General features: G+C 39.2%; 2 protein-coding genes across 2 annotated transcripts; both read right to left on the bottom strand.

Moving 5' to 3' along the window:
* Positions 1–422: 422 nt before the first annotated feature.
* LOC307268118 (LIM and senescent cell antigen-like-containing domain protein 1) lies at positions 423–8,891 on the bottom strand. The gene is made up of 10 exons (XM_080050641.1): positions 8,721–8,891; positions 7,392–7,548; positions 7,182–7,248; positions 6,331–6,451; positions 5,968–6,117; positions 5,693–5,843; positions 4,064–4,156; positions 3,849–3,897; positions 3,651–3,726; positions 423–1,738 (listed from the first exon to the last, which is right to left on the bottom strand). Exons 1-10 carry the CDS (start codon positions 8,747–8,749, stop codon positions 1,624–1,626), a joined length of 1,008 nt encoding a protein of 335 aa, XP_079906767.1. The 5' UTR covers positions 8,750–8,891; the 3' UTR covers positions 423–1,623.
* A 2,362-nt stretch (positions 8,892–11,253) lies between these two features.
* LOC307257203 (F-box/LRR-repeat protein 3-like) lies at positions 11,254–20,069 on the bottom strand. The gene is made up of 6 exons (XM_080036360.1): positions 19,819–20,069; positions 18,757–18,967; positions 17,694–17,858; positions 16,317–16,439; positions 15,085–15,256; positions 11,254–14,651 (listed from the first exon to the last, which is right to left on the bottom strand). Exons 2-6 carry the CDS (start codon positions 18,964–18,966, stop codon positions 14,011–14,013), a joined length of 1,311 nt encoding a protein of 436 aa, XP_079892486.1. The 5' UTR covers position 18,967; positions 19,819–20,069; the 3' UTR covers positions 11,254–14,010.
* Between the last annotated feature and the right edge of the window lie 613 nt (positions 20,070–20,682).

Genomic DNA, 20,682 nt, shown 5'->3' with positions numbered 1-20,682 from the left:
AGTCCCATTTTCAGTCTTTCACCATTAAACTTCGACATGCACTTGAAGATATTAATCTAAAGGGGCGTTCAATCAGCGACTGGGGCTAAAGTTCACTGTGCATGCATTACATTTCAACTTTATTATAGAATTTAGACATTCAATTATTTTCTTTTGGCTGGTAGCATTTCTTATTTTTTTTGTATATAATTGAATTCCTTTTCTTTTTTACTGTAACATTCCTCTGGAATCAGTCACCGTTTATTTTGACATGTGATGTGTCTATGCTATATTTCATGAAGTTCTAACTCTTGAAAAAAAAGTCTGAATATTAACTGCATTACTATTAACATAATAATATTGTGGAAATACATTTGATATTTTAAAATACACCGTTATGTGAAGAAAACTTTATTGATCATTAAGCAGAAATTCAAATACAGTATATGTGCAGCCGTAAAGGTGTAATTCTCAATTCCGTGCAAATCAATACAAATGTAAACGCTGGCAAATTAAATGGATACAAACGCTGACAATAAAAAGGCTCATCCAAGCAAATTTTATTGTTTTGTTGTGTGGTTCTTTGCCAGTTTACAAACAGCCAAGCAATGTGCTGACTCATTAATGATATTTTAACATCAAAGTGTTCTGTTAAATAATCTGCTGAAGGTTCATTTCATCTAGATTCCTTTGAACCATTTCAAGTTGAAAGTTGCATAAAAGTTGCATTACGTTAATTTGGCTAAAAATATCAGACTGAACCCCAGGCATTTACCGAAGGCTACAAGCAACACCAATACACTATCTTGAAAGCATACATTACATACGTTCATAAATTACTTTCAAAGATAGTACTTTTGTAATCTTTGTAGTCATTATAGTACCTATAATTCTATAATATTCTTTGAATTAAATATTTACCTGTGGAATAAATAACAGTCGAGCAAGGCTGAAAGACTAAGAGTCCTAAACATCAAATACATAATTTTAAAATATATTTATTAGTTAACATATCAGAGTAGATTGATTAACATTTAATGGTTTGTAGATAAGCCTTGCTCCCAGTAAATAGCTCATTTATGTTTTTCTTGGAATATGTTATTTATTTTTTCACGTTAGTAGTAAGAGACATTACAATATCCTGAAATTCCGGTCACAGTCAACACTTGAGATATATACTGAAGCATAACTGTATTATAATTATGAGTAACATTTTAGACATAATTTGCATTTTAAGACACATAGTTCATATATTCAAGGCACAAGTGTAATTCAAGATAATGCCAAACTATTTTTTAAATTCACGACACTATTTGACAGCAGTTAGCAATCATGCTCAGGGTAAAGTCTTCATTATCTGGGACATCACATAAATGAATTGACATTTTAGTGACCCAGAAATAAAAAAGAAAAGAACATTTGCACATTATAAAAAAAAAAGTTGTCAAGGCTTGCAGCTACATTTATAAAAACACCACAGTGATACATATTTCCATTTACATGGAACCCAGATTTCAATGACTAATATTGATGGATGGATTGATTTAATTCAGCATCCTCATGTTGTAATGTGACAGTTCTCCTGGGTATTTTACCATCATACACATTGCAGGAATATTTCCAGGTTGTTTGGCCGGAGGCCGCTCACTTCCTCCCCAAGGACTCAGCCAGCTTCTTGAGTCTTTTCTTAAGCTCCAGAGGAAACTTCTCATAGCACTTTTTACAAACAGGCTTCATGTCAAACTCAACAAACTTGTTCCTGCAAAGAAGGGAAAGAAGGACCACGTCATTACTGCACATATAATCAAATGACACGTCCCACATGCATACATTTTGATCTTAACATTATCACAGCAGGTTCACATTTAGTTGAAAACACAATATTAAGGACAAATTATTAGGAGGCAACACCCCAAACAAAACACCAACAAAAAAAGAAATCGTGTTGCAATTATGAGAGCACATGCACAGCTTGAAGGCAAAAAATAAATAAATGACGTTGCTAAACGACGAGCTTACTACAAATCTGAATCATTTTATTAGAATGTTTAATCAAAAGAGAAAGAACTTGCATGAGCTTATTTTCGAAAAGTAAAACAAACTCACTCTCTTCATTTTGGTGTAACTTTTTTTTGTATTTGCAGCATTTCTGTATTTGGCTGTGTTTTATATATTTGCAGCATTGCATGTTTTCTTAAATTGCAGTGCAGAGCCTTCAGTGAAATCATACGAAATTAGCTTGTTCCCACACGTTGCATGTTTTAAATCAGTGTAAATTAAATATATTTGTGTTTTATGCCGGGTTCAGATAGATAACTATAGATCAAATCGTGCAGTGACTTAGAGACATACGATGATCACAGGACTTGTAAAATAGTGTTTCTACACTGTGCTTTTAGAATTTTTACTTGAGTAGCCTACTGGTAAGTTATCAGTACATACTCGACAGCTGTTACCATGGTGATGCTGATTTGCTAGCTTGATGGTACAGCAGTTACTCACCAGGTTGCTGAAGAGCCTCTGCTATTTCTCGCCTGCATTTTTATTTTTTAACACTCTCCCTCGACGACTCATCAAAAAGAAAGGAGTGACGTTTCCAAAACAAATGACACCAGCAAATTCACTACTTTTTCTCTTTGCCATGTTTGTTTGGGTCAACATCACCAACGAGACAGAACTTGGACGGGAAGCAAAATAAAACATCTAACATGCTAGTCTTTCTCTTGAAACATATTGAGGCGTACAGATTCAGCGTCGGTTGTCATCCACTATGTAACTACACCAGATGAATGCCCTACGAATGTCGAATCCGGATATAAGCGGGCTATACTCTTGCAGTCTTGTATCGGCATTAGACTGTAGATTGAAGAAAACATTTGAAGATGCCACAGTAAACTTCAGAATAGTAAGCAGATGATTGGATAATGAAAATTATCATTGAGTGAAGCCCTTCTCATAAGCATCATTGTAGTGGTGTCACAATCCCAATCACAAAAATGAGTTATCATGGCATAACACAATGATCCTAGACTAGTATAGACTTAAATGGCAGATCCATCTGTGCAAAAATAAAATAAAATCGAAAATCGAATCGAATTGAGTCATGACCCTAAAATCTGAAATCAAATTGAATCGTGGATTTGGAGAATCGTGACACCCCTAATCAATTGTATATTAAACTCATGTTTAATGCCATGATGTCAAAACCATTAAATACGGAACACCACAGAAAGAGAGGAAGACAGAGAAAGCACCAACCAACGGATGGAATGCTGACTTGTAAAGAATAATAACTCTACAGACACACAGCAGGTTTTTTCTTGCAGTCTTTCGCATCCCGCTCACGTCGGGCAAGGCGGCGTTTCAGCTCCTCAGGCATGTGCTCATAGCAATGCTTGCAGACTGGCCTCAGGTCAATTTCAACAAACTTATCCCTGAGTTACCATAGACGCAGCAAGTCAAGCAAGGTGAGGAGGAGAAAATTGGGGAGAGAAAAGAGAGGAGAGTCACAGCGGGAGAGTGAAATACACAAAGAAGAGTGTTAAAGTTAACACTGGATTAGGAGTTAAGGAGGAGTGAAACAGAACAAAGTGGGAAAACAACCAGCTGATAGTAATGCACACGATTAGTAAGTAAAAAAAGTTATTTATGAGCATAGCAACATTACTTACTTGAGAGTGAGTTTTGTGTTGCAAGTGGAGCATGAGAAACAAGTGACACACCAGGCCTTGTTGAGAGCAGACACCACTGAGGGGTTACAGAGGGAGAAAGAAAATGCAAATAATGAACATTCAACCATTTATGCAACATTTTATGTAAATTATTAAAAACACTGTGCTGAATTTGAGCTTTATTATACTGATACCCACCATCGCCTTCAATCACACGGTTGCAGTGATAGCACACATCGCCAAAGAGCTTGATAAAGAAAGAGACAAGGAGATTATATCTCTAAATCGCTGGCGCAAATTCATTTAGCAGTGAGGAATTATTAGTGCTGCCGTCTAATTTTTTTTTTTACAGTATATCTGTCATCTTGTCCAATGCTATTATTTTTACTTGGCTCCTTTGTTTGTTGTCTTACCTGGTTATAATGAGTCTCGCAGTAAGCCAACCCCTTCCTCTCGTAATGCCGATGCCCAAGGAAAGGCTTCTCACACTTGGCACACACAAAATGCTGTAAACAAAAAACAAATGTTGCTGGGGGAAAGGTACTTACAAAAAACATGTGAAACTGAAAGGAGGCGCAGATGCTGACACACATAGAGTATGAAACATGAATATTACATGAGCATTACATAAAAATATTCCTTATTCTTTTAATACCATTTAGCATTGAACACTTAACATTGAAACCTCTGTTATTCCCACATTATTGTTTTAAATACTTGGTATGGTGCCTGCCAGACCAAGTTCCTAGAGTGGTAAAACTTTGATTGTGCGTTATGACTGTCCTGTCTTTAGCATTACGTTTCAGCAGCCTTGAGACTGATGATCACACAACTTGATCTGCTGCTCTCTGCCTCAGGAGAAATTATCTTTTTAAAAGGAACTTACATCTCTCCTTTTGCCACAAATTGGCTTGTTGAAAGTGTTTTGGTTCAAAAGTATTTTATTTATTGAATTTTCCTGAGCATAATAAATGTGAAAACTTAATGTGAAATTAATTACGGATTTCAATTGCAGCTTTTGTATGAAGGCAGCATTACATACACCTGCAAAAGTTGGTCTAACAATTTTTATTAATTTTTTCTAATCATTTAATTCGTTTTTGTGTTTAATGGCCAATTTTGTGTTCCTCTCTACAGGAATTTGGTTACATCAACATGGCAACTAAATGAAAGAATGGTGTCCAAATCAGTCACACTTTTTTTGCTAACCATCAACTAAAAGAAAACACCTACTTCTCTCTACATAGCAAAATCACGAGCATGGTAAAATTGGTCATGATTCTTTGAGTAAACCCCTAAGGCAGAGGTGCCCACAAGTTTTCAGCTTGTGAGCTACTTTTATAATGACCAAGTCAAGAAGATCTACCTACTATAAAAATGTAATATTTCTTTTGATTAATAAACTAATAATTTTTAGGTAACGCTCAGGGCCTTTTAGGGGGGTCCGGGAGCATGAGAAGAATACTAAGGCTAAATCAGCTGTGTCCTATGTGAGCTATTTAGTACTATTTTCTGGAATAATGTGGGGACACAGAATTACCAAAAAGCAGAAAGAAAAAATTTACAGGTTTAAAAGATCTCTCTGTGAATTTCTTTTTAAATACAGTATAGCTCAATATAGGCCCCTGATCTTCGTAGCCACGAACAATGTAATTTAAAAAATATCAAAAATGTACTGGTGCCAGATCTCTGTATGCCCCCCCCCACCCCCTACCTACTAAGGTTAGGGACCTGTAATGAGCCAGTCAATTGTTTATTTTTCTAAATAAAGTTGTTCGGAGCCTTCAAAGATTAGGAGCCTATATTGAGCCAGTAAAAAAAACTTTTTTTTAAGAATGCCATGGCGATCTACCCACAATGCCTTCGCGATCGACCGGTCGATCGACGTAATGGGCACCCCTGCCCTAAGGCCTATAGCTTTCTCGAGGAGGAGAACACACTTTAAAGTAAACTAGGCCTCAGAACAACAAACAGCGACAGGAAGCAACAGTAACATTTGCATCTAGAGCATTTATAAAATGTTTAATTTCTTGTTGACAAACCTCCACATGCCATTGCTTGCCCATGGCATTGACAACGCGCCCTTCAATGGGTCTCCTACAGGCGCCACAGATTGGTACACCCATCTTGTCGTGGCAAGGCAAACAGTAAAGTTCTCCCTTCAGTTCCCTGGCTTCAGCCGTCAGTTCCTTACTGTGGACAGAGAAACATTGAAAAGACGTTGAAGAGAGAGGAACACAGGTGTGGAACCCATTAATATAGATCCTGTTTCAAGTGGGACTGCTTCTAAACACTTGGGTGGAGTGTTAAGACTTACCCACAATTGTTGCAGTTGAAGTGGTCTGGATGATAGGGGTCATTTTTAAAGATTAGCGGCTGCTCTTCGATGATGGCGTGGCACTTCTGGCAGATATACTTGCCTAGTCCACGGGCTTTCTCGCGGTTATGACACGGGCGACACAGGTGCCTGATTTAAATGGAGGAGAATACAATTTAGGTGTGTCAAGAAAGAGTCTGCAGCCTCAAATAATGTCTCGACAAACTCCTTCACAGCTGCTCAAAATTCCTCCATTTGTTTAATCACGAGTGAGTTAGTCACCGGCTTGATGTGTGCGTAACCACCTGCTTTTACAGTCTGTCGCAGTGTTTTATAAGCACTGTTATATTGTAGGATACTCACCTGCCGGCGTTTTTGACAAACCCCACGTCTGCAAGCACAGCCTGGCAAATGTCACAGCAGAAGCAGTCAGGGTGCCAACTATTGTTCATGGCCTTAATGACACGACCGATGATGAATTCTCCTGAGGGAAACCATAAGGGAGGGATCAGCTTCAGGCCAGTGACTTAATTGATGTTGAATGCATTTTAACTGTCCATTTAATTTAATTACAGCATGTATTGTCTCTCCCTGGACGCGGTCAAGCAGTGTTTAAATTAAGCTGATGTAGCACTAAAATGCATCTTGGGTGTCTGTAAACACAAGTGGGAAGTTCTTAATAAAAGTATGACTAGAATTAAAGATCAGTGGGGATACACTGGGATCTGATCTCTCCAACAACATAAGGAGGAGGGGTAAAGGATGCTTACTTTCACACTCAGTATGTACTGTGGTATAAAGGCTGAATGATATGGTAAACACTGCTGGCAATGCATGGATACGTTTTCAAAGGGTCTCAAATAAATGTTTGGGAACCGCTGGTGTAGTGTGAACACAGATGTGTCTGAGAGAGCATTTGATGAATACTAAGTTCATTAGTCATGTGGCAAAAGTAATTTTTTTTTAAAGTCTAGCTTCAGTAACCACAAATTTCAATCAAATGTGAGCAGAGAAGCAAAGTGTAATCAAAACTAGATGGCACACCTGATCCATATCAATTAGAATTTGAATACAAGAAACATAATTCTTTATTGAAATCCCTGTTACGGCCCCTAGCCGTCTGTGTTTTAAGTGTTTAGCCAGTCTTCTGGGGGTCCACACACACAACCCTTCAAATACTAATTGTAGACAAGCACTGAATAAATTAAACTCACCACACAGGTGACAGCAAGGGGCGAAGAGCATCTGGAAGTCATGTTCGCAATACTTTCTTCCTTCAAACTGTGAACAGAAAGAGGTTCATGATTCCTTCAATCAAGTGAAACAATCAAAACATTCTAAAAAAAGAGTAAGAGATAAATATTTTTCAAACATGCACCGGACAAACTATAGCTCCTCATACAGTTAGTATTTGAGTGCGATACCTCATAGAAGAGTCCCTCTGGAAACTGCTGGAAACACTGGGCACACACAAAGCAGTGCTCATGGTACAGCTCTCCATTACTATTGACAATCTTCTCGGTCGAGGCAAAGCCACTCTTACATCGCTCACAGGCGGCGTGGGCCAGGGCATTAGCAATGCTGTTGCACGAGAAAAGAAAATACATGTAAGTACATGACTTGCCCAGACTCCCTGGGAAATATAACTCTGACATAAAAACCACAGGGAGCGAGGCCGGACCAAATGTTTATCATTCGTCACATAACTCCTACATATGGCATAATGCTGTGCTTTTTTCAGCAGCTGTCACCAGGGGGAATGGAAATCATTTGTGAATCAGCTGGGGAACTCACTTACTCACTGCACAACCATCACCTAATTTGGTAAAGGAATAGGAGGTACATTGCTGAGACACTGAGACACTGTGCAGCCTCTCCTTCACACACATACACGTTTAACTGCATAATAATAACCAGACTCATATAATTATAACTATAGTTCCTGAGTTATATAGCTTAATTGATTTCATTTTTTTAACTGATCACCAAATGTAATCTGTGCTTATTGATTTCTGTAATCAACTGCTTTTATTTATCAAAATTCATTTAGGCATACTGCTATTTTTTGCGGATAGGGACTATTGTTATATTGTCTGAGGCACTGTGTGGGCAAGTTTGATTTGGTTTGGTTATTATAATATAAGATACATTTCAATACTATGCCACAACCCACAGGTGTATTTCAGAAGTGCAGTAAAGATCGAGGCTTCATGTCAAATATGCAGATGTTAAAAATAGGATTAACTAAACGAAAACAGAATTTAATGTTAGTTTATTATTTTTCCTAGTAGGCAGGCCATGCATAAGTTGATGTCTTTAAGTGACTTAATGTTAACCAAACGTGGTCACACCTGAGTATTAAACAAGGATATTTGAATTCAGGGTCTGAGTGGTAATAATTCGAATAGTTATAATTTATATTAAAAAAAGGCCACTTGTCGACTCCATTCATTGTGCAAACCAGTACACAGCCCACTAGCATGCTAGCCTTACAGTAAGTTAGCTCGCACTGCGGGGAAAACACTAGTTACTTAGCTGAGCTTGCTATTAGTATAACATATAAACTGGATCAAAATATGTATTGATAAATATATTTTTTCCAGTGCTTTTTAAGAGGGGGACATCTATTCTAGCGTAGCCGTAAGCTAACTTTGCCCCTTTGGTTGGGACATTAGCTTTAGCTTGGCCGTCTGAAGTTAGCAGTTGTTTGTGTGTTAGTTTGCTGAGATGAACAAGCTGATGAAAACTCTCACCTGCCCGTCATTCCTGCCACGCCCAGCATCACCTTTTCTCACGACACTTTTGGAAAACACAGCTGCTAAGTTGACATTAGGGTGTCGCCCGGTGTCGCCGTGGTACCAAAGTTTTCAGAGGAATCAGACCCGTCTTCCGCGGTGTAGTGATTCAGCTGGCAGCGGCTCCTATTCGGGCCACCCATTTGGGGAGTGTCCATGGAAGGACATCAGCTTTTTACACACCAAACTTTGCTCGAATTGACCTGTATTTTAAAAAACAAAAAAATCCATCATAAAAGTGTAGGCCTACTGTGCATACCTTACCAATATCCAAAACAACTAGCCTACATGCTTATATTTAAAATATGACATACAGCTCTGTAAAATATTTTGTATTCAAATGTTTCCTCGCATATCACTAGGCCAATATTAGTCTTATTAATGGAAACACTCTAACTGACAATGTTTTCATTTGGTATTTAGGAGAAATGTTCCCCATAGTCATAAGCCTATAACAAATAAAAAATATATAATTTTACTCAAACACACCACACACGCACCAACCAGAGACCCTGATCATTATTGGTCCCTGGATGTGAATGTTCCTTAAATTAATTAGACATCCATTCACCCAACCTGCTGATGAACTAAAGGTTCAAGGTTTTTTATTACACACACTTTTGAAACGAAGACAAGAATTATTATAAAACATGTTCAGGTAAATGTTTCTATAAAGCAGTAAAAACCTGGATGGCTGTAAATTAAAAAAACTAAAAAACAATGCAGTAATGGATGTTAAATCTACATTATGCCGTAGGGCCTATAACATGTGATTGACGCATAATTTAAGTAACATCAGCAATCTGACTTAATCATCTTAAAGTCTGTACAAGAGGGGCCACCAGCATGTTTAAGAAATATAATATAATGTCCCTTTTAAATCCCTAGATTTAAAAATTCAATTAGGCTAGCTGTGGGTGGAACAGACGACAGCATCCGAGTAATGACTTTTATCTGATTTCACTTGATGTAGCTATTATTTGAATGTGTCCTCGCTGCCCTGTGTCTGTTTTTATGTTTATATACCTTCTTGTGATGGCTTGGAGGCCAGCGCAATAAAGAGCATTTACTTTTATTGTATTACACTCTACTCAATTGTCTCTGCAATAATCCCATTTCCTCACAGGGATGTTTATGGCTCAATGTAACCCTTTTGACTGTCTTACATGGTGACGTTAAAATGAGTTCGATCACAGTGTATCCATTGTAGGGATGTATTCACTTACTTCTAGTGGTATGCATGGCTGATATATAGCCAATTTTTCCCATCCTATTTTCTCACTTTATTGAAGAGTGAAATATGTGAAATAGATTTTTACACATCAATTGTAGTCAGTCCATGCAGCCTCATCTGTGCTTTGTGTCTAAAAGCAATTATTGGCATGCTCAGGGTCTGAAACCAAGACGAGGAACATTATACCTTAAACATCAGTACCGTTGTGATCATTGAGCGTGTTAGCATTTAGCTCAAAGCACTATAGAGTAATTAACTTGTTGATTAAATGAGGCGTCTTGCAAATAGTGATCTAAATTCATTTAAAGTGGATACCCAGAGTGTGTTAACTTAATTTCTGATGTTTAATTTGATGCTTTCCACTGTTTTACTAATTGTGTTAGTTACTGTATGTAATAAATCAGCCTACTACCACCTAAAAAACATATCAAGAATTAAAGGGCTTATGTCCCAGCAAGATTTAGAAAAACTTGTCCATGCATTTATCTTTAGTAGACTTGACTACTGTAACAGTGTCCTTGCTGGCCTTCCAAAAAAATCAATCAGACAGCTTCAGCTAATTCAGAACGCTGCTGCTCGAGTCCTCACTAGGACCAAAAAGGTGGATCACATTACCCCAGTTCTGAGGTCTTTACATTGGCTTCCAGTCACTCAAAGAATTGATTTCAAAATTCTGATGTTGGTTTATAAAGCACTAAATGGTTTAGAGCCAAAATACATTACTGATATGCTGATAAGTTATGAACCGTCCAGAGCCCTTAGGTCGTCTGGGACAGGTCTACTTACAGTCCCTAGAGTTAGGACTAAACGAGGAGAAGCAGCTTTTAGTTTTTATGCACCAACAATCTGGAACAAACTCCCAGAGAACTTGAGGTCTGCTGCAACTCTCAGTTCTTTTAAATCGAGTCTGAAGACTTTTTTGTTTCCTTTTTAACTTGCAATTTTCATTTTATTTGCTATGTTTTTAAATCGAGTTTTAATTTATTTTTATTTTTTTATTTGCTTCTTTTATTCGCTTTTCAATGTTTTATAATGTGTTTTATGTATTCTAATCTTGCCCCTGTAAAGCACTTTGAGTGGCCTTGTGTCTGAATTGTGCTATATAAATAAACTTGCCTTGCCTTGCCTTGCCTATGTTGTGTAGCATCTTAAGGCTCAGCCCAGCTCTCTTTAAAACAGCACACTCTTAAAAACAAAATAATTGTCCAACACAAACTAGATAAGACATAGAACTTTCATTTTTAATGTATCTATGAACTTTACTCAAATATTACAGATCTTTGGGAAAAGTACAAACAGGTAAAATCTGAGTACAATTCAGCCTTGTTTAGCTAAAATAAAAACAACACACAGTCACTGTTCTCTCTATTTAAATGGCTTGGTTTTATAAATGCAGGCCACAAATGTAGACAGCCAGGCATTGCTGATCATCAGAAAACAGGAAATAAAGACATTTTCTTTTTTATCAATTACATTAAAGCAGTTGCCACATCCAAATAAGCACTGGGGTTTCTGGATGATGAGGCACTTAAAGTTTTTTTGCAACAGATACATATGATTTAGGACTTAATATGAATTGAAGCGTTCCAAATTGTCCTTGCTGTAAGCAAGCCAATTGTTACTGTATGAAGCATATTGCAAAACAGTTCAGCACTGGTTAAAATTGTGCAGCCCTGTACTCACATTTAAATGATCAGGTATTAATTATGATCGCATGCAAATTTGAGCTGAATTCACTTTCAGAAAAACAGTTTTCTCCCCCCTGGACGGTAGAACATGTCAATACATTTGAGAGTACCTTTTATATTTGCCACTTTAAGTTAATTTACCTTGTAATATATGCTTTATAAATGATAAACCAGAATATATCTTTTTTGGGTAAGTGTTTGACGCTTATAGACTATTAGCATGATACCCAGGGGGCAAAGTGATTTTATGGACATGGAGCGTTGTAAAAGGTTGTTCACCAAAAATGACATCTAGGACCTTCCACGATCACAACCTGGGTGGACAACCTGGTCAACTAGCTGCTGGAAAGCTACAGCGGGCCGACATAGCAAATCAGAACCACTATTTAAGTGAATGGGGATGGGCTAATGGGGACTTTTTTTAACTTATAGATATTATTATGAAACTTTGCCAGTTGTTTACTGACATTAAAACAAAAACTTTTTGTATTACAGTATTTTCCAAAATGTTTAAATAAATATGAAAAATCATCAATATCTTACTAATGATGCGTAAATTTGCATATCTGTAAAGCCCCAAAATCTAGATGTTGGACAAAAGCAGAGTCAATTTGTTTTTAAATTTTGAAAACAAAACAAGTGTCCAACTGCCTGAAGCCTATCCTAATCACAGTTCAAATTTGATCAATAACCCATAGAAAATAAATTTTTTACAGTTACATTTCATGTGCCATGGACCAAAAGTCTCCTTTTGGAGTCTCCAGCTGGTATTTTAGGAAACGGCTAGACATTCCCTTGGAAAAAACTGTGTAAAAAGTTCCCTATTAGCCCATCCCCATTTGCTTAAACATTGGTTCTGATTTTCTCTATCGGCCCGCTGTAGCTTTCCAGCAGCTAGTTGACCAGGTTGTCCACCCAGGTTGTGATCCTGGAAGGTCCTAGATATAATTTCTGGTGAACAACCTTTTACAACGCTCCATGTCTGTTTTTTTAAAAAAAAGGGGGGTTTTGCCCCCTAGGTATGGTGAATGATTGTGCAGTGAAGACGCTATAGTTTGACCCAGAAGGTCTCAAGAATGCCAATTTAATTTCTTGAAATGTAAGAAGAGAAAATAACTCCAGCTAACTACCTCCTTAGGGTGACTCCAAACTATCCGCTTTACTGACCACTAGCGAAATTCACCGTAATTTGGCTGCAAATTCTGTTGATTGCATCCCCTAATGAGACTGCATCTTCTCTTGCTAAAAAACTGGGTCCTTCATTAGAATAAAAGTGCATTAATGCAATTCAGTAAATGTTAAGATATATGAATTTGTCCCTCCCATTTGTTTTGCAATAGAAACACTTGTATATTTACAGTAGGAACATAGGTCATTCAGTACATTACACACAAAAATATGTTCAAACGTCACATTTCTATTTACACTATACACTGAGTGAGATGGGGATGGAATTTCCATTCCGCTTTGACCATATCAAATCAGAGAAATGGACAGTTCTGTTATTTTAAATGAGATTACTAAAAAACACACTCAAAGACCAAAAGCAAAAAGAAATGTATGTATTCCATCATGTGCTGCGCTTGATATGAAATCCCTACATGTCTTCCTCACTGTAGCCCTGTGATCAACAATCCAGTCAATAACAAGACTTTAATGTTTCCTTGTAGTCATAATGTGTCACTACTTGGATTTTTTTGTAAACTGGATATCAACCAAACATATTGGCATATAATGGTAATCATCCCCATGTAATGATATTATTTGTTTCTTTAAACTCCAAAATGACACATTTATGCAAATAATGCAGTAAGAACACACTGCACATGAAATAACCACCAGTTATATTGCCAGATATTCCTGTTAATTCCCATGGAAAAGTGTCTCCCGAAAACACTCCCCAAACACTACACCTAACCAATCTGCAGGGTGCCACCTCTTGAAGTTGTAGAAAGCTATTCCTGTTGCTACTAACATAACGAATGCCGCATGAAACTGATTGGTTGGAATGGTTGAACATTTTTTTCAGTGCACACAAACTACGAATACGTAGCCGATGGTGAATCGATATTCACTGATTATGACATAAAGTGTTATGGATTAGAATCGCTGACTCCACTTTTAAGAAAGGGCACACACACACACACACACACACACACACACACACACACACACACACACACACACACACACACACACACACACACACACACACACACACACACACACACACACACACACACACACACACACACACACACACACACACACACACACACACACACACACACACACACACACCTTAACCCTTTCTTATCTTGGAGCTCTACCACGTGGGCATCATGTCTGGGGACCAGACGCGGCCTAAATGCTTGGACACCTCCCAGTGGATATCATCCAGCCCGTAGTGGTGGTCTGGAACCAGCACCTCCTCCATGATGGATAGCTGTGTCAGTCTGTCTCCGCACATCTTGACAAACTCCACGAAGGCGCTGCAGGACACCTCGCACTCCCCCAGGCCGATGGCCGACAGCTGGGTGCAGCGCTGGGCGATGCGGATCAGCTCTTCGTCGAGCGGCCGCAGTCCGTTGGCGCACACCACCAGCTCCACCAGACGGGGGCAGGTCAGCCCAACGCGGCCCAGCACGTCCTTACTGACGGAGCGGCCGAAGTACAGGTGCGTGACGGGGATCTCGTCGCGGAAGAAGGGGCCGAACTGGTCCTCGTAAAGGAAGAAGTACATGACTAGGTTGAACTTGGGCGAGTGGCGCACCATGGCGTCCCAGCTGCTCTTCTTGATGGTGTGGAACTGTTGGCCGGGAGTCTCGCTGATCACGTCGATGCGAAGGTGCTCCAGGTGGACGTGCTTCTCTGAGGAGAGGGCGATGAGGAGATCGTCACTCAGCAGATGGTAGTTGAGAGCCAGTTCCCTCAGGCCGTGGCACTGATCGGCCACACACAGGATGCCTGGGGATAGGGAGAAAAGTACATTAAAAAGGAAACCATAGATCTACAGTCTGCTCAGGGCTAAGCCTTAAAAGAAAAGTTGAAGCAATATTGTCCAGAACGGTTTTATCTCCTCGTAGCTCGAGTGATTTATTAAGTTGGTGTACTATCATTACATCTTAATAAAACCCCTAAAATATTGAAATTTCAATAATCAACGTCCCCTCACAATCCACATTTGCGTCTTCAAAGTCACTTCGGGCCAATTAATTCATTGACAGTTAATGAATGTGTTTTTATGTTCCTTTTACTTCCACCGCGCCCTCCAAAATGTTGGCGCGTGTTCAGCTGCTAAAAACACTGCTCCAGAGATTAACAAAAGGCTTGGACCAGAACTACGATATATAATTGGTCTCAAGGAATCACCATCTCAATATTTCCATTTGTACCGTACCTGCAGGTGAAACATGAGGGCAACTGCTCATTTTCAGCAGTTTGAGGGTGTCGCTGTTATTGGCCACCAGGACTTTGAGGGAGGGGTCGTCCACCGGCGTGTCGTCGATTTTCAGGGACGACAGCGATTTGGAGTTGACAAAAACCACCGTGAGCGCCGAGATGAAGTGAGACTGTGGAACCCAGCAGAAGAGAGAAAAGTTTGGTCATCCCCCTTTTCTTTAGTAAACATGGTTTTGCCAATGTATTCAAAGACCTGTCTATCAATGAGAGTTCCTTGTAGGGTGATACTTTTGTTTGCAGCTTTAAGTGCCTTTATCTGTATAACAATGTTTTATAGATGCTAAACCTTACCAGAATATATCTTTCTTTGGGTAAACTGTTGACTATATAAACTATGAGCGTGAATGATTGTGCTGTCATGCCGCTTTGGTTTGTCCCAAAGGTACTGAAAAACACATTACTAAACAGAAACTCTTCAGTGATCAAAAACCCCACAGGGTGCCATTATATGCCTGGATTAATAAGGAAACACATGCAAATGTACAGCCACTTTGTTTATCATTTGTCTTCGAAGATAAACTGTCCAAGGAAATAGGGCGAGTGCAATGTTTTTAGCTGACAACTCAGAGTTGCAAGATTAAACACCTGCCCCGCAGACTACTGGCATTAGTCAGACCAGCTGCTTTTTTAATCAGAGATCATAGCTTTAAGATACTTAAATGTTACATCCTTACAGTGCAGAAAACTCACTGTGTCTACTGCAGCAGAGAGAGTGTTGATATTTTGAAAGAAAACTCAAGGCATACCTTTTTAGTTTGGCTTATATTATTGAAACTTATTGTACTTTTTGCTAAATACTTAACTTTTTCTTCTTACTATTATTATGTTTATTTATTTAGTATTTGATTTGATTCTTTTTCATACCATATGTTTTATTTTTGGTTTTACTTACTTCAATACATCTACTTTTTATTTATCATACACTATCAACCTTTTTTTTTTTTACTTTTACCTGCTGCTTAATAATCATAGTCATGAAATATGTGTGTGTGTGTGTGTGTGTGTGTGTGTGTGTGTGTGTGTGTGTGTGTGTGTGTGTGTGTGTGTGTGTGTGTGTGTGTGTGTGTGTGTGTGTGTGTGTGTGTGACATCAGCTGACTCTGACTCTACAGTCTAAGATTTGCCAGCAGATGAAGATCGTAACAGAAATAATAATCTTGCCGAGTCTTACCTTGGGCAGCTCCATGAAGCTAGGCCTGGCTGTTGATATGAGCCCCAATGTTTTTAAAGAACAATTCACGAGCTGAGAGAGGATGTCGCACGCGGCCTCTGCAGACTCTCTGCTGCTGTCCACCTGAGCAGTGTGCAGAGACAAGAGGACATGACATAGAGACACTTTTTTTTTTAAGATATCTTTTGGCATTTTTCATGCTGTATTTGACAGTATGAAGAGACAGAGGTGAAATGGGGCAGAGGGGAGCAGTGTTGCCACAGTTACTTTGAAAAAGTAATCTGATTACTCATTACTAGTTACTCCTTAAAATAGTAACTTAGTTACTTTACTGATTACTTGATGTTAAAAGTAACTAAGTTAGATTACAAGTTACTTTAAACGTTACTTTACAGGTTTTGAAACCCATATATCTCAATTTAAAACATGCACATATTAAGAATCATTGAAAATATATAAAATAAAGCTTGTAGGCTAGTAGCCTGGCTATAGGCATAATGTTTTCAAAATAATAAAAATTATGGTTTGAAAAATGTAAAAAAAAAAAACCTTTTTCCCCCCATGAAAATAAATGCATTCCTCCAAAGTGCAAAGACAGTAGCAGTGTCTTTAAACTTAATGTGCTTGGCCCTTCACTCTCATGCATTAATTTGACTTTTCTCTGCGATGTCTCATGTGTTGATAGACTGGGTGTGTGCGGCCACCGGTCGCCACGTGACTATACGTTTCCAAGTTTTAAACACTTCTATCTCTTCAACGTCACCGTACCCGAATCCTAAATATCCCCATAGCAGACGCCAGACGCTATATTTCATGGGGGGGGAACGTTTGTTTTGCGCCACAGTTCAGCTTAGACTCGGCCGTAATGCTGCTGCACACACACACACAGACACCACACACACGCTGCATGTCAGAGACGAGGGGCGCTACCAAAAAGACGAGAGGAGCAGTTGGAGCGTTTAGAGACACATGCGCGCACATTTATTTACATTAAATCGCAATCGCAGTCATTTGTGCAGTTATGTAAAATGTTTCACGAAGGAAAATGACAGAAAAAGTAACGCACAGTGACTTTGATGAGTAACTTTAATCTGATTACTGGTTTGGTAACGCGTTAGATTACTCGTTACTGAAAAAAGAGGTCCGATGCCGGTAACGCGTTACCGGCATCACTGGAGGGGAGTGACATGCAGAGAACGACCGCGGGCAGGAATCGAACCCGGGTCTGCTGCCGGGCCCGGCCTGGGGGGGGGGGGGGACGCCCTACCCACTGAGCTAAGGGCGCCCCCACCCAGAGACACTTTTAACTTACACTACACACTTTTTTTCAGAATCATCTCTTTAACCAGCTTAATTAACCACAAAGCCAATGCATACCTTGAAGCTGACATACTGCAGGTGATTGGAGTGCCTTTTGATAATCTGTTTGATGAGGTCTGGGTGTGTGGCCTTCAGGTACGAGCTGGCTGGTTGGTTCAACTCAAACTCGAAGCAGCGCCACAGCTCTGGCATGTGAAAAGTCTGGTTCCACCCTCGACACACCTGTGGTGACACAGATACAATCAAAAATCAAACAACAAGCAACCATAACTGGTTAAGCTCAAGGAGCATTCTTTAGTTAATCACTTACTGAATCGAAAGTTTTCTTAAAAATTATTGTTAATAAGCTGACCTGCTGGCAATTTTAATGGACCAATATGTAACATTAACAAAACATTAGATATTGCATAGGGGTGAATGGGTAGCAATGTAACGTGACAAATTAGACTTTACTTGACTCACTTCGCTGCCTATAAGATTTAGTAAATGTTTTCTACGTATGAAAAGCACCCGAGTCGGACTTTACTGTGAAAACCCAAATGTGACTGTATTATATTATATGTATTAATATTGGACCTTTAATAATACTTCAAGGACAAACTGATTTGCCATTTTTTAATAATGAATCTATATAACTATTTCCAGCAAGCATCTTTTTGCTCGAAAATGTGCATTTCGAATCTCGAGGCAATATGACAATATGAATATGTGACTCGTGGAAGAATAAAAACAGAACCTATTGACTGCTGCAAGTGGCCTTCGCCACATATCGAAGTGTCGAAATAGAAAAACACCAGGTAATGTAGGTTTGTTTGTTTATTATCCATCTCTGCTTTATTGTAAAGAGCCCAGCTGACTTCATACAAAAGCCATTTTGAAGTTTGCAACAATAATGAAAACTAAATTATTTGTATTTGCAGCTGGACTTGATATTATTAAAAGGCAGAGCAGTATTGACACGGCAGCCTTTAATAAGATAAAACAACGTATGACAGTCCAGCATCAAACCTAGGAACAACTCTAACAGTAAAGATTAGTGAACTCTCACATGCCATCTGACCATTCAGAAGAAGGAAAAACTTCCTGTGTAGTGACTAATGACTGAATTTAACAAGGGTACCTGAGAGGCTAAAGCCCTATCCAGGAGAGGCAGGTACTGAAAGATGTGAAGCAGGATCTCTTGGGGCAGATGCTCCCAGCAGGCTCCCTCCTCCTCCTCCACCACATCCTTCTCTCTGGTCTGCTTACGGGAGCGTTTAAGAGTCTCCTGGGACCCACTGCTGGTGCCACCTCCGTCCTCCTGCTCGTTGCCTTGCAGAACTCGTTTCATCCTGGGTAAACAGAGGAGGCTTGAATGGAACATAGGTGACTGGGCTGAGTGAACTTTATGGGGGACAGGAACTCTTCATTAGCAGTGTAATGTATGTGTATAGGGGCCTCTTCATCACCAGACTTTACCTGCTTGGCAGACTAAAGGTACTCACATTTATCCCGTTATTAACAAGCTCGCAGTGCATACCGACTATGCGAAGTACAGGCAAACTCATTCAATAGTTAATTCACAACCATATGAAACAGAACAGAGAAAGATCCTCACACTGATGCTCAATGCATTAAAGGTAACACTTTACAACAAGGCTACACCTAGGCTAGTCTTATATAATAGGTCCATGAGGCTAGGGCCTTCTTTTTGTATCAACTTATTCAATGCCTTTTGAGACTTTCTAAGAATATGGTGGAACCCCTTTGGATCTCTGTAGTGTATAACAAGAAAATAATGTATCGTCAAAGAGTGACACAACAACAACACAGTTGTCTCCACCATAGACTATATCTCTCAGCTGGCTCTGCCCTCCTCAGAATGAAAACATTGTAAAGGCGGACACGCCTCCCTCTCACCATGAGATAATTCGATATAGCCTACTCTAAGATAATAGTCATCTTGTTCTACACGTAAAACTGACTTCAGCCGCATATTCTTTAATTTTTGCACAGAGGTTAAACACAGATGGTTATTTTATAACACAACCACGTTGTGAGTTAAAGATAGCAAGCTCACTTGGCCATGGATATTGCTAATAAATGCCTAGCAAACAAGTTCCTGTTAACGTCTAGATATCAAGTTACATTTAGAAAAATAGTTTTTTTTTCTCAACTGTTGTCGACCTCGTCCTCCTCTTACCTGGCTCTCAAGTTCGTCGGCTGTTTATATAGAAAAAAGCGATCACTCAACGTCAACCGGGACCGACACAAGAAAACTGCGTGCGAGCTGGGCGACCAATCAAACGCATTGGACCATAGGACAGCACGGTGTGTCGGGATTCGGGAAGTTAGCTATACACCGAAGAGAAACTTATGAAGCAAATTTTCTCAAATAAGTGGTTTTCTCCTCTGAGCGCCTGACCTATTTTCGCTCCACAACTCTGCTACAGTAGTTTGTCTGTCAGCTAAAGATGGCGGGTGCGCCACTGCTGCTAACGACCAACGACAGTGTTCTGTGCGGCCTGTCCACCAGGGGGCGCAGCAGACCATCGGCAGGGGGCGCCGTTTCCCTCCATAACAGGTTACAGGTCTTTTATATAGGCTACAGTCCATGGTTACAACATTATTATTGCAACTAGAAGGGTCATACAATATAAGGACAATCACATTCTGGGGAATGTGCTCAACAATCCTCTTCACCATTCCTTCTTGAGTAATGTTTGTTGTGGTCACATTTAAGCCTTTGTCAAAAGTTGTTAGAATATAGGAAAACAAAGCATTCAGTTGAACAATCATGTCAAAATACACATGGTATGTACTTGTATGTGTGAAATGTAAAATTGAGACTCCATGAGTTGTACAGTAGTTTCATGTTTATTCAATTGGGAAGGATTAACAGTTACACCATCCATATATGCATTGATTTAGAAAGCAACACACAAGTACAAATGCTGTATATATAGGGGAGAACGGGGTAAGTAGGCACACTTTTTACTCTAGTGAGAATTGCTCATCACCAAAACATCTGTCAATAGCCATTCCTACATTAAATTGAAGCTTAAGG

Source organism: Ammodytes marinus, assembly GCF_949987685.1.
Source record: "Ammodytes marinus genome assembly, chromosome: 1".
NCBI lineage: Eukaryota > Metazoa > Chordata > Actinopteri > Uranoscopiformes > Ammodytidae > Ammodytes > Ammodytes marinus.
Note: the sequence above shows the minus strand (reverse complement) of the source record. Positions and strands in the feature narration are given on the sequence as shown.